Source organism: Camellia sinensis, chromosome 5 (genome assembly GCF_055761805.1).
Source record: "Camellia sinensis isolate YWXY chromosome 5, ASM5576180v1, whole genome shotgun sequence".
Classification (NCBI taxonomy): domain Eukaryota; kingdom Viridiplantae; phylum Streptophyta; class Magnoliopsida; order Ericales; family Theaceae; genus Camellia; species Camellia sinensis.
The window spans coordinates 33,326,742-33,341,091 of NC_138965.1; the positions used below are offsets into that span (position 1 = coordinate 33,326,742).

Below are 14,350 nucleotides of genomic sequence, written 5' to 3' on the forward strand. Positions count from 1 at the left end.
TAATCTGGATAGACTTTGGCAGATTTTTGATGCCCGAATTGTAATTTAGGCCGGGCTTGGGCAGAATCAATGACCAACCCGAGCAACCTGAACCCGAATTGAATTGAATATATTATATAAATTATATAATATATATAAATTAAATAAAAGAGTTATTCTTAATTTTTATTTTTTATTTTTTTTTTTGGGTTAGTCTTTCACTGTTGGATTAGCATCTTTTATGTATACTCTTAGATTAAATCTAAAAAAAACCCTACTTACCTTATCTCTCTCTCTGACTTCTGCTCCCCGATAGAGTTGGAAATATGGAATTGGATTCTATTAGCCCATCTGCAAGTGAGCAGGGAAAGGATTCTATTAGCCCATCTGCTCCCCGATAGAATTGGAAATATGAAAGCACCTTTATATTCAAACTTTTGCACAGGTACTTGTTCTCATCAAAGTTCACCTTAAGAAATAAAATTTCTGGGTGCTCTTCATCTACCTACAGGTTTCTGAACTTGTGAATTTCGGGCAATTCGGGCAATTCAGACTAACCCGAGTTCAAAATACAAAGCTTGGTTCGGGCTTGGACAGCAATGCTCGGGTTCATAGTCAGGCTTAGGCGGGCTTGGGCACTACCAAATACAATTCGGGCTGGGCTTGGGCAAACCTCCAACCCGACCGAACCCGCCCGAGTTACACCCCTAAAAAATAGTACTGTCAAATTTAAATGGTTGCACCAAAAATTTGTGTAATGATGGGAACATCAGTCCAAACAAAGCAATTGCAACAGTTGCCACAATAATGTACACAATCTCAGAGAAACTTAAAGACCAAATTCAAATACACACTACTAGATCTATTATAACTGATATTCAGCACCCCCTTATGTCCAGCAAAAAAGAAAAACCAAAACCAAAAACAAAAACAAAAACAAAAAACTTCAATGCCAAAACCCTATTTTCACTTGTGATATAGTGGTCTCAAGTTAAATATAATCATGAGGCCACAGTTTGAGAACTCTTATATCTACAATACAAACGGCTAAAGAAAGGTGCAACAATCGACAAACAGACCAATAACAACAACTGTCATAACAGGGGGGGGGACACATATTTACCTACATGTACAGAGTCTAAAGTCAGCAACTTCAGTGATCGAGAGAACCAAGGGCTTCAACATGCACAAGTTAAAGAAAACCAAGACCAATACCATCAAACAACCAGGAAACTAAGGTTTCTTCAAAATGCTAGACTCCTCTTTGGAATTCTAGCCTCATTACCTAGTTCCAGGTTCTTTAGCTGCAGGAACCTTGGCAGAATAAGTGGCCATGTCTACATCAATGAGTGATAGGTCATAGGGAACATTGTGAGAATGCGAGACATCCATGAGCAAAGAAGAGTTCATTGCTTCAGAATTCTTGGTATTGTGCGTTGTACCAAGATTTTGGGGAGTAGTATTACCAGAAGAAGGAAGACTAGAAAGCTGTACATCATCCAACTTGTTCCCAAACAGATGCTTATTCTTTCTAACAGTATCCATCTCCGGACCAGTTGGAACAAAGGTCCGTGCCCGATACTTCCTTGGTCCCACCTCACCCTCACCATGGTTGTAGAGCACATAATCATGGTAGGTCGGCGCAAACTGCATGAAATAAAAACCGATCATCAGGCAGGTGGTGCGACTTAGAGGTGAAGCTTCTTACAAGCTATTAGCTGATAATTAGAAAGCAAAAATTGAAAACACCCATTCCCCTACTTCCTAATAATAAGTCTTTTTCAACTTATTTAAGTTATTTTTGCCTTGTAAGTTGAAAACAAAAGCGCACCAAATACTTTGGCACACATTTCCTAAATAAAAAAATCTACAAGCAACTCCATAAGATGCACCAAACAGAGCTAAAAAATGAGATACAGTCTCTAAGGAGCCCATGAGCAGAAGATAAGTAGAATAACTCACCTGGTGGACTGTGTCATGGTAAAAGTCATTTAACTTCAAAGCATGCGCAAGGCTCGCTGTGAACCCACGAGAGACACCAATATTGGCACCAGCATACTCTTTGTATGGAAATGCATAAAGGTGGCCCACAGCTGCAATAAGCATCTCAACACAAATTATAAAATTCTGGAATTCAGCAGCCTCCTCTGTATCCCTTATAAATCCAGATTTTGCAGCAAGAAAAACAAGAACACCCTAATGGAAGAGAAAGATAATAAGAAACATACTGGAAGTCTTACAAATCCCACATCTATATCAACGCAAAATCCAGCTACAATATGAGCAAAAAAATCAATTTTTATGCATATCCAACGGGAAACCATGCACACTGTATTATTTGTTTACACTTTACACCAATTTCCCTTGTTCAAAAAGAAACAAAGTGAAAAAAAAAAAAAAAAAGGGGGGGGGGGGGGGGGGGGGGACCCAGAAACCTGTTTGGGCCACATTCGGAAGGTATTCCAAGGTATGCATTGCTTCCAGCATTAAACATACAAGTTATTTAACTACAACTTTGGGGAGTTGGCATTCTTACAACTAATCAAGCACCAGCTGTTTTTTTAGAGAAGGAAGTGATCACAAAATTCACATCACAAACTATTTCACCTTGATTATATTTCTAGAAAAGGAAAATTACAGTGACCTCTCTTGAGGTTACAATTAGAAAAACTCTCCTGAGGTTTCTTACATTACACTTAGCTTCCCCAATGGTTTATTGACATATCAAACCACCTTCCCCCAACCCTTACAGGTTAGTAGATAAAGAATGCCAAGCGGCTCCTACATAGGCTATTTTAGTCAAAAAATAAGTATTCATGAATGTACAGGATGTCCTTCTCATCACTTATCCTCCAATTGTCTCACCACCAAACAAAAACAATCAATTACCATCTGTTTTTTTTTTCTATTCAAATATTGATCACCATAATACTGTTAATAGAGGAAAATAAAAACTAATTGGCATAGAGACAGTTTTCATTGTGGCAGCCACAAAAAAGCTATGGAAGATGAAGATGAAGATGAAATAGGATAATGGCAATAATTGCAGTGGGCACAATTGTCAGTTTTGAATCTACTACACATCAAAATGCTGATGTGTTCAGAGAGTTGCAGCAAGGTTTGACTAACTGTGGCAAGGGGTCCATCATGAGGAAATGTGAATGGTCAACAAACATGGAAAGATAAAAAAAACTGATGATAATAAGAGGTCATGGCAGCTTTCTTCCATTGTCCTCAATTCCATGTTATGAAATAATATGCTAGGTCCCATAATATATAAGTACCTTTTTGTAGGAAGATTTTATCAATTCCTTTCCATTTCTATCAAATTCCATGATTCTTTTATGATATTTTCTTAATAACATCTAATTCCTTTATTCAACAAAGGGTCCATTTGCATTCAATAATTACTTCTGGACTAATTGAATAGGTGTGGCACATCCTGGAAGCAAGTTTGTCATGGATACAAAATGTCAAAGGTTCAAATCATATAATCCCCACCACTTATTTCTCCTTCTATCAGTAACAAGGGATCAATTGAAATGGATGGACATAGCAGGTTCTAGAAAGTCATGTGGGAGGGAATGAAGAAAAATGAAACTCGAAGAAAACATAAAGAAATAGGATATTATTTATTTTGACTAAAGAGATGGACATGGTGGCAGGTTTAACTCTGCAGATGTGATGGAAATAGAGAGATAATTGATGGCGGTTCCAATACGTTGTCATGGTGGTGGCAACCATTTGTTGGATCATCTATGAACTTGATGGATGCTTTAAGGAGATAAAAGGGTCTGCAAAGACTAAAAATATTGATGGTTAAAAGTGGAGATGATAGTGTTTCATGTTGGAGCACAGTGTGAATTAAGGATAATATATTGGCTCTGGACATAAAACAAAATTGAACAATAATGTGAGTAGTGGTTCCACATGGATATTGGTTGTAGAATAGTTTTGTAAGGGCACAATAGTATTGTTATTTAGTCAAGAAATCAAATAAGAGCCAGAGTGTCATCTTAGTATTGAGAAAACTTTAATCACTAAAGCATATGTCAATAAAATAATGGTCGAATAATAGCAGGGAAGGAGAACTATAATAGGAAACAAAAAAGGAGGGAACTGTAACTTCAGAAACCACAAGAATGGTCTCTCTAATTGTCAAAAATCTCAAGGGGATAAAATGCAATTATTCTTGTAAATAATAAAATCCCAGAAAGTAGGGCATTAATATAAGGAATGCACCATTCTAGAATTAGGATTCAGAAAAGGCTAGGAATTCAATTCAGTGATAAAATAATGACAAAATTAGACAAGATCCTACCTGCCAATAGGTCAAGAAAACAACAGACTTGATTATGATAAACTTTGGAACTGGATTGAATGGCTGAAGCAAATCTCTGCACGCCACATAAAACAAGGCCAACGAATATAGCGCCACCGAGTACGATACTGTATAGACGACGGTGAGATAAAGGTATGACTGGTCCACACTGAAATTCCCATCATGATATTTCCCTTTTGCGTAAAGTATGAATGTAACTGCCACTAAAACAGGCTTGAGTATCACAAATTGCAAACAACCTTGCTTGCATCTCCGTATGAAGCGCCTGCATAGCTTTAACAGTTTCAGAAAAATGATTCATCAAACATGAACTAAGAGATGTAATCTTCAAATGTGGGATCACTTGAATGAAACTGGGGATAAAATAATCTCCACACTTGTCCTTAAAGATCTAAACTATACCCATCATATTGTCAGGCAAAAAAAAAAAACATGTACCATCCCATTCAACCATCCCAAATTTTCAAAAACATCATGGGTGACAGACAAGAATGAGGAACCTATAAGTCCAGTCAAATCATTCCAACTCAGGAATATAAAGATTGCACTATCCCTTCCAATCATTTCCAAAATTCATTAAATAAAACCTCAAATTACTTGGACCCTGAGGGTTGTCACCATGCATCAAAAACCAATCACAGTAGATGGCTGATTAATTTAAAACATACTCACCCATCTAACGGAATGGGAGAAAAGCAGCATGTCATCAGATACCAGCTTGGCTTTAGAACCCGACCACTTAAACTCAACACAACAGCTCCTGGTCCACCCACCCATGCCAAGCACAATGCCAAGAAATTATAAATGACCCATGCTTCATATCTGAAACAGTATATTAAAAATTAGCATGTTCTACCAAAAGCAGTGTAAAGCTCTTGGAAATTATAAAAAAAAAAATATAAAGTAAAGACCTCTGGTAAACCCATTGACCACATAACAAGGTGCTAAATGTGAAGATATCATATGATATATTGAATACAATTGTATATAAGAATGTAAAGAACCTAAAGACATCATTATGGCATGACAAGGCTGGCTTAATCAATGTTCTTGCATTTAAGCTGATAATCAATGTTCTTACATTTAAGCTGATAGGTTAGTAAACATAAAATTATGAATTAACAGCTGGATTACTCTTATTCTTATCTATTATGCTAGGTATTTGTTTCTTAGTGTGAAGAATGGGCATCAAACCAAGACGTGCCATAGAGTATCTGATATCTTGTCAGTGGATTACTCTTACTCTTATCAATTATGCCTGTTCAATTCAAAATTGTATTTCAAAATTCATCCATAGCATGTTTGTCTTATTCTTATCTATTATGCCTGTGCAACTTTTAGCATGAAAGTTTTCATTCTGATCATCAACATTGATCTATGAACACACTTTCACAGCATATCCCAAAATGCAGCATCTCTCAACATTAAAAAGACCAGAAACTGTTGTGTCAATAAAAAGCACAATGAATGATACCACAAGGCACAAATAAACCAATACTGTAGCCTGTAGTTTAGAATACTTGGATACTTACCACAAAAATACTAATCACTGGCCAGGCTTTACACCTTCCTTTATCTACTTCAAACTAAAACTGATTTTGACTTTTTACCCATTTACATATATAAGGAAGTGTGGAAATGTGAACATTATGGTCACTTCTTTTGAAAATCAAATTAATGGGGAGCAGACGAGCGGAAATGGATCATGAAATATAAAAGAAAAATAAAGATAAAGATAAATAATGATTATAGCAAGAACAAGAAGAGTTAAACATTAATGGAAAGTAAGTGCGCCACTTAGAATTAAACACAAAAACAGGCATGATGGTCAATACTTTCCAAAGATCAAATTAACAGGGAGCAGACATGACCGAACTCAACAATGGAACAGAAAAGAACAATAAGTTGAAGATAACAATGATTATAACAAGAACAAGCATTGTTAAACATTGATGAAAAGTAAGTCCATTTAAAATTAAACACAAAAAATAGGCATTCTTACATTTCCCGGATAGAATTAAAGTAGATTGCGCTCTCATTTAGGACGAGCGACAAGAAAGACATCAATGCATAAACCTGTCAAGGTAAAGAAGACTTACTATGGTCACTCACAGCAATACAAAGATAATTGTAATACAACATGAACTATTAGCATCAAAGTGATGCCTCTCATGGATTCGATGCGAAAAGCGGTCCAAGAATAAACGTGGGAATAAAATCAAAAAGGCAATTAAGAAAAAATAAGAAGACAGAGACACTAAACAAGAATAAAATACCACATTTCCACGAGGAGAAAAAAGAATCACATATGCAATTAGAAGTGCAAGTCCACAGTTAGAAGTATTGAACAAGAACCAAACATGCTCAGTGACAATAGAGATCATGAGAACTACAAATTTCCAAACTTTCTCTCCCCTGTATAGCACCCAAACACAAATTTACACAAGTAAACCAACACAATTGTTCCATAATCATGCTAACATGTTACAACCAATGCATATGCACTTCTACTAAATCTACATGGAACAAAGAATATAGCCAGTCTAAAATCAATTCATAACCAATGAACCCATATGTAAACTTGATCTATGAAGAGTATCACAAGCCAATAACCTTGAGGCATTCAATTGACAGAATAAGAAAGGTAACGGAACATAATGACTGTTTTTATTTCCAGCATGTGTATTCAGTTGTTGCATGAAAATGTGGGTTCCACCATAACTATTTTGTTGAAGGAAACATTTTCCCTCAAATCGTTTCCCATAAAAGTCTAGGATTATGCATCATGGGAAAGTTCAAATTGTTTTTGTACATAAACTTTTTGGTAAACTGAACCAAACCAAATCAAACTAAGCCTTATGTCCCAATCAAGTGAGGTTGGCTATATGACCTTTTTCACCGTTCTACACTGACAAGGGCTATATGCTCAGTTAAATTAAATAAATTCGTATCTTTTTTTACTACTACATCCTATATCAATTTAGGTCTTCCCCTCCTCCTTACATTTCCATTTATGATGATCATATCACCCTTCCTTAAGAGTTACATCTATAAGTTTACATTGTACATGATCAAACCATCATAAGCTTGTTCTCTCTCAACTTATTTTCAATTGATACTGCTCCTACCATTTCACGAATATATTTATTTATAATTCTATATTTCCTGATTTTACCACACATCCATTTAAATATCAACTAAACTCATTTTATGAACGCATTGTTTTGTAGTTGCCCAACATTTTGTCCCACAAAGCATCGTTGGTCTAAAGAGAGTGATAGCTTGGGACACAAACAACAAACAATAACTGGAACATATTATGTCACCAAAAATATGGCAATGAAAATATTGATTCCTACAGCATCGGAGCACCAATCATACATGCCTCTAACAATGAAACTCAAAAGTCAAATTCCTATTATTATGTTGTTTACCAAACAAATCAATGCATATTCTTATCAGCTACATAAAACCTCAAAATTTCCACTAAACTGGCCATGATTAAGAAAGCACACGTGGCCAAAGAAACTCATTGATGGATATTGTTCTGCATACTACATTCAAGTATCTCTCCACAACGCATCAACTAATGCACAAGATTCAAAAAAAAATCTTCCAAAGGCCAATGTTTAATGCAATTAAATCCCTGACAAATTATATAATTGAAAACTGTGTACAAAAATCAAAAAGAATTTTGAAAATAATAGAACTCACAGGAACCATAAATATGATGCGAACAATGTATCTCTGATAAGTGGGTTCAGTATAATTCAACAGGTGCCTGTAAATGTGGATAAGAGCTAAAGCAATGGCCCCAACTGTGCAAGGTAATGCAACAAGGAGATAGTATATCGGCGCCATTAGCTCGTCAAAGTCTCGAGCGAGACTACAATTTCATCCACCAAGCAACTTCCTGTTTTTTTGTTTTTTTCCTCTTTCCAGGAGCTGAAAAAACATAATAAATGATAGTAAACAAAAAGATAGGTAATAATATATAGAGAGAGAGATATAAAAAAAAAATGAAAAATAGATAGATCATACAAACCTCAAACACAAATGTTTCCACTGGCAGGCTCTATTACTGCTCTTCTTGGTTTTGTTTGTGATACCCAAATCCCAAAAATTGAATAACACACTCAAATTTTGGAAGTGGGTCCGATTCTTGAAAACCCTAATCCCCAAAATTGCTATTGCCCGTTACCCAGAAATATAAACTGTTACATCATTTGATTCCAAACTTTGCAATACGGAAGACAAATTACCCAAAATGGGTTCGAATATCAACAAAAAACGGAAGCTAAAACTAAAAAAAATCAAGAAATAAAGTTACAATTGATACCTAAAGCAGAACAAGACAAACCTATCCTAAATATGTGTATATATGTATCTTCCAAAGATTGTAAAAATGGGTGTGGAATTGAATTGGATTGGATTGGTTATCAATCACTGATGTGAATAGATGATAATAGAGAGAAGAGGGGAGTTGAAAAGTGACTGACCTTGAAATTGAATCGATAAGATCGGAGAAGAGAAATCGGATTGTCGGTGATGATGAAGGAAGATAGATCTATAAAGGGACGCAAATTCTGGAATCTGAATACTCTCTCTCTCTCTCTCTCTCTGTGCTGTGGCAAACAGAGAAGCGTGTGCTGTAGCTTACACGGTAGATAAACAATGATAATGGCTGCTTGCAATTCAGGCCCCCCACCTAGCAGTTTTTTAACCGAAAACACAACCAAGTTGCCACCCAACGATTAAAATAAATAAATAATATTTTCTATAGAAAATTATCTATACACATTCAAATTTTTATTATAAAAATATTCACAATAATCACTCTTATTGCTAAGACTTATTTATTTATAAGTTATATATATATTTTTAATTATTAATATTTTGAAAATATTCCCATCCTCTCTCATTCAGCACATCAATCATAATATTACTATCATCTTGCCTTTAATCACTGGAACAACCTCTAATCTCTGACGATGATTGTCAGCAGCCACCTCCGGTCGTAGCCTCTAACTACCAGCAACGACCTCCAATCTTCGATAACTTTCGACGACATTTTTTAGACCAATTTTAACAAAAACAATGTTCATCTGTACCATATTACTGCATCAACCACCTACTTAAATATAGTAACAATAATAGAGTGTAAACACCTCATTTTTTACTGTCCTTAAGACTTGGGTGCCTCCGATTGATCACCAAATAATGAATTTATACGCTGTGCAAATGTTTGATTTCCTCAGCAAGAAGTCCAAAAACCTTGCACCACTTTTGGACCAAAACAGAGTTTTTCCAAGCCTGACCACTCACAAGCCAACTAGTGGCTGGCTGGCCAGAAATTAGTGGTCGGTCATCTCCGTAGTGGTAGGTCGACCGACCAATTGTTCTGATAGAACAGATATTTTGCAGATTTGTCGGATTTGGACTCATTTATGTTTATCTATTTCACATTGCACTTGTGAAAATCAGATCAGAATCGCGGGAATCCAAACTGTAAGGGCTATTGCATCCGAAAAGAGCACGAAAAGCAAGCTACATAGAGATAGACAAAGAAAGATGAGGATAAAATCTTTACTGGAAGAATGTTTACATTAGTCTTTACTGTCATAGATCTATTGTGTGCTTTTTTTAAAAATAAAAAATAAAATAAATAAATAAATAAATTACAGACGTATTCACTCACTCACACTCACTTATTCACAAAACACCCCTCCCCCACATACATATACAAAACAAGATACACTGATAAATTTATCACTCATAAAAGAAATTTCCAGTAAATTTATTTTGAGAAATAAAGAGATAGAAGAGGGAAATGAGGGGCGAGATTTGAAAAAATACTCTTGTTTGGAGTTATTTGAAGTCAATTTTAACATTAAAACAATTAGATTAGTGTAAATCTAGAACTAAATCAATAGTTTGGTGAAGGTATTGTAGAGATTGGTGACAGTGGAGTATAAATTGGCGATGGTGGAGGTGTTTGGTAAACGTTGGTGGTGGAGCGACAATGTATGTTAGCGGCATTGGAGTGTAGATCGGTGATGGTGGAAGTAGTTGGCGAACAATAGTGGTGGATTAATTATGATGGAGTGTAGATCAATGGCAATAGCCAATAAATGGTGATAGTGGACGGTGACAATGATGGTGGCCAATGGACGGTAGTGGTTGGTGATGGCGGCAGTGGCCAGAAATAATGGTGGTATGAGGCTCTTGGAGAGAAAGAAAGTAAAGATGTAAGATCTTAATAGATGAGAATTTTAATGAAATTGTAAACGTTATTAGTATATTAAAAAAGTCAATAGAATTTATAGATATTTAAGTTTCCTTAATGGAATTAGCTGGTAGCTAATCTTAATAACAAAAGGAGTTTTCAATTCTTTTTTGTGGGTTTAATATTTTAAATAATTTTTTATTTTTTAAATCCACTAATTTAGATATATTTAAAAAGTATAAATTTTGTGAATTTCTTTTTAATAAATCAATTAAATAGAAAATAAAAAATAAAAATAAAATTCAATATATGTTTCTATTTTATTTGTGTATTTATTGAATTTTTATATATTTCTATAAATATTTTACTTTAATAAAAATAAAAATTCATTAAAATATCAAAAAATCGTTGAAGATAACAAAACATCAAGAATTTAAAATTTTATTTTTAAAAACTTAAAACCAAGCAGGTGTTGTTAGTTGAGAAAATTGGTGAAGCGACTATTTCCATGGGTGCATTGATTTCTTTTGTTTTTAAGGATAAGATAATAAAATGTTTTGTTGAAAATAATAAATTACTATTTTAAATAAATTTTCTTTTCATTTTTACCCTTATGTTGTTACACCCCACACATTACCACCGTTGAACAATCATTGATTGTAGTTGCAAGAGTTCCCAGCAATGACCGGTGGTGGCCTGCAACAGTGATGATGATTTAGACATATAGCTAGATTAGATGGGTAGATGAATGATATGCGAACAAATAAGTAAATAAATGAGTGTCGTGTGAATAGATAGATAATATTTAGATAACATGTGAATTAAGAGTACAATTTGAGTGAGTTTAGGCGAATTGAGAGGTTATCAGCTCAATTCGAGTTGTGCTGAATGTTATCTAGGCTCACCTAAATTTGAATTGTAACCCGAGATTGTATATCTAAGCTTGACCTGATTTACGCCTAAATTGCACATAAATTTGAATTATTTATTTTTTGTGTGTATAGCTAAGCTAATTAATTTGTTAAAATTAGATTCTACTAACATTGGGGGGGAATTATAGTACAGTAGGATAGAGAAAAAAAAATTAAAAACACATGTAGGGTGCAAGTTATTCTGTGGTGGAGTATAAATAAAAAATTGTGCAATTGTTACTTGCACACTTGCACCCCTTCATATTTGTGTAAAAAATAATAATAATAATTTATTTCACTAGGAGGTAATTCTCCCTTAACATTTTATTGTAAAATTATTAATAATATCAAATCAAATAACTTATATAATATGTGAGAGAGAAGAATTAAAAATCGATGCATCGCTATGATGGTCTTTACAATATTTGAATAACAAAAGAAAAAGATAAAATTTTGAGTTGTATTACTTATATATTTAACATATATTCAATATAATCTAACAATTTAAATTATTTTAATATCATCTAACGATTAATAATTTATATGTATATTTAATATTTTTATATAGTTCAGATTTTAGATTGCTCGGATTGTATGATATTTTTACTCAAACTTGTCCAAATTTTATTTAGGCTTTTAAATCTTTGTTCAAGGCTGCACCAAATGCAAAATTATTTTACTTAAATCCTAAAAAAATTCGAGCATAGTTCAAATTGTTCGGATTGAAATCGCTCAAAGTACACCCTTAATGTGAACATATGGCAATTGAATATATAATAGTAATATGATTTTCTATATTATTGTTGTCCTCGTGATTCGAAAAAGAATATAACTTTGGTTCTAATGAAAAATTATTTGGTAATCCAGAGACACCACTTGGTAATGTTTGTGACCAATCACCAAATACCAAGACCCTATTGTTTCTCGTGATTCAATACAAAATTATAATTTTCATTTCTCCATCAATCATAATACATCTGAGACACCATGTGATCATACTTTAAGATACCAAATAAATTCTCATAGTTAATGACCCAGATTTAGAAATGATCTTCTGAATTGAGTGCCTCGTTTCAATGTATGATGGCCGAAAGAGATTTTATTTGTACCCAAAAAATTATTAAATATATCCACTTTCTTAATACACTTTATTAAATTATTTAGGATTATAATTTACTCTCAATACAATTTATATTTTTTTTCGAATTATTTTTCAAAATGCACCCAAATAATAAACAAATTAAAAATTTTAAATTACACCACTTTAAAAAACACCCTTTGCAGCTGAATTGGGGTTGCAAAGCATCCCTATGGAGGGGGGACTCTCTTACCGCGGTGAAAGCTGTTACCAACACTGTAATACCCCTGTTCCGTAATGTGTTAATTGGTCCTTAATATGAGTATGATTATGTGTTTAATATGATTTTGTGTGCCATTATGTGGTCTTGGATTTCTATCTGTTCACCGTAGGAATATCTGTTTGAATAATCTGCTTTGGAAATTAAATTGAGGGCCTTATCGGCCACAGAACCCGAAATTGATCACGCCATTGTGATTAGCGTAATTTTTAGAGCCTACGGTGAAATTTAATTGAAAATTTATTCGGGTCAGATTAAACTGATTAAATTGATGAATTGAGTGCCCAATTATTTTATATTAAAATAATATGTTAATGGGGCTTGTTGTATGTTAGCACTACACTCTCCTTTAACTCTATTGAACTCAAAATCTGAGTTATACAATTGAGATTGAGAGAGAGACGGCTGTTAGAGAGAGAGAGAGGAAAGAATTGTGCATTTGTGGTTCAAGACTTGGACCTTTTGGAGATTAAGCTCAAGTATTGCTAAATTGGGGAGATTAAAGCTCCTTGGTGAGTGATTCATGCATTTATAGTCATCACCTTGTGAATTCAAGTTTAATAGATGGTCAAGAGCATGAATTAGTTTGAATGTAAGGGAATTGAGTTGCTTGTGTTCAATTGAAGGTCAATGAAAGCATGCATGTATATAATTGTTGTGGAAATGTATAATCTAGCATGTATTGAGTTGAACATGGAAATAAAGGTGTTAAATCTTACATGCAAGTATGCTTTTGTTGTATTCCATGAGAATGAACACCATTTGCATTGTTTGGGATGGAAATGAAATCAAGATTAGCATGCATGTTTGAATAATTAAGATATGAGCTTTGAAAGTATGATTTTGTTTGTATTAGAATGAGTTGATGGGGGATTGGGGCATACATGTGAATTAATTGTGAATTGGGCTCCATTGTAATGTGTTTTGGTGTTTATGGCATGTTAGCATAACTATATTTGAGATTTGAGCCATAACATGCATGTTTTGTCGGTTGAAATTCGAATTGGAGCTCAAGAACTCAATCTGGAAAACCCAGATTTTTTATGTCCGCTCGAGCAGGAAAATCGTGCTCCCAGCACTTTTTGCAGAGTTGGATGTCCGCTCGAGCGGTATATATCACGCTCGAGCGGGGAGTTTTTGTAGACAGGCCTTCTGCTCGAGCGCTCTATCCCACGCGCGAGCGTATTTTTCATGCAACCAGTACTTTTACAGGCCCTAAGGGTCCGCTCGAGCGGTGAAGTTGACGCTCGAGCGTGGACCCTGTTCCCTGAAATTTTGTATGCTCGTTCTGTGTTTCGTTTTCCGTTCTCTTTCACTTGTAAGCACTCTTAGGCATATGTTAAGCATTGTAAATGAGTTAATGAGATAAGAATAATGCCTAAAGAGGAATATGCGAATCAAAGAACGGATTGAACTGTTAGTGACCCCCTTTGTAGTCATGAAATGTGTAGGGTCAAGCTCCAGGGGAAATCCACAAGCCGATCACTGTGAGTAATATCTTAACAAAAGATGTTTGAATATGTTGTTGTCCTAT

General features: G+C 34.5%; 1 protein-coding gene across 2 annotated transcripts; it reads right to left on the reverse strand.

Annotated features, from left to right (window-relative positions):
* Positions 1–820: 820 nt before the first annotated feature.
* On the reverse strand, positions 821–9,054 carry LOC114275664 (organic solute transporter ostalpha protein (DUF300)). 2 transcript variants are annotated; one of them, XM_028217674.2, is made up of 8 exons: positions 8,821–9,052; positions 8,367–8,508; positions 8,036–8,266; positions 6,324–6,397; positions 4,994–5,143; positions 4,301–4,586; positions 1,942–2,175; positions 821–1,626 (listed from the first exon to the last, which is right to left on the reverse strand). In XM_028217674.2, the coding sequence occupies exons 3-8, from the start codon at positions 8,180–8,182 to the stop codon at positions 1,261–1,263; spliced, it is 1,257 nt and encodes a 418-aa protein (XP_028073475.1). In that variant the 5' UTR covers positions 8,183–8,266; positions 8,367–8,508; positions 8,821–9,052; the 3' UTR covers positions 821–1,260. The 2 variants fall into 2 exon arrangements, with proteins under 2 accessions (XP_028073475.1, XP_028073481.1); XM_028217680.2 differs by lacking the exon at positions 8,367–8,508 and having other exon boundaries at positions 8,821–9,054.
* Between the last annotated feature and the right edge of the window lie 5,296 nt (positions 9,055–14,350).

What these genes read in the sequence shown, in the direction of transcription:
- LOC114275664 (XM_028217680.2), bottom strand. Translation starts at nt 8,182, where the DNA reads ATGGCGCCGATATACTATCTCCTTGTTGCATTACCTTGCACAGTTGGG. An exon ending in GCATCATATTTATGGTTCCT is followed by an intron (nt 6,398 to 8,035) that starts GTGAGTTCTATT and finishes TTACCTTGACAG; the next exon opens with GTTTATGCATTGATGTCTTT. An exon ending in TTTTCTTGACCTATTGGCAG is followed by an intron (nt 2,176 to 4,300) that starts GTAGGATCTTGT and finishes CTCTTCCATTAG; the next exon opens with GGTGTTCTTGTTTTTCTTGC.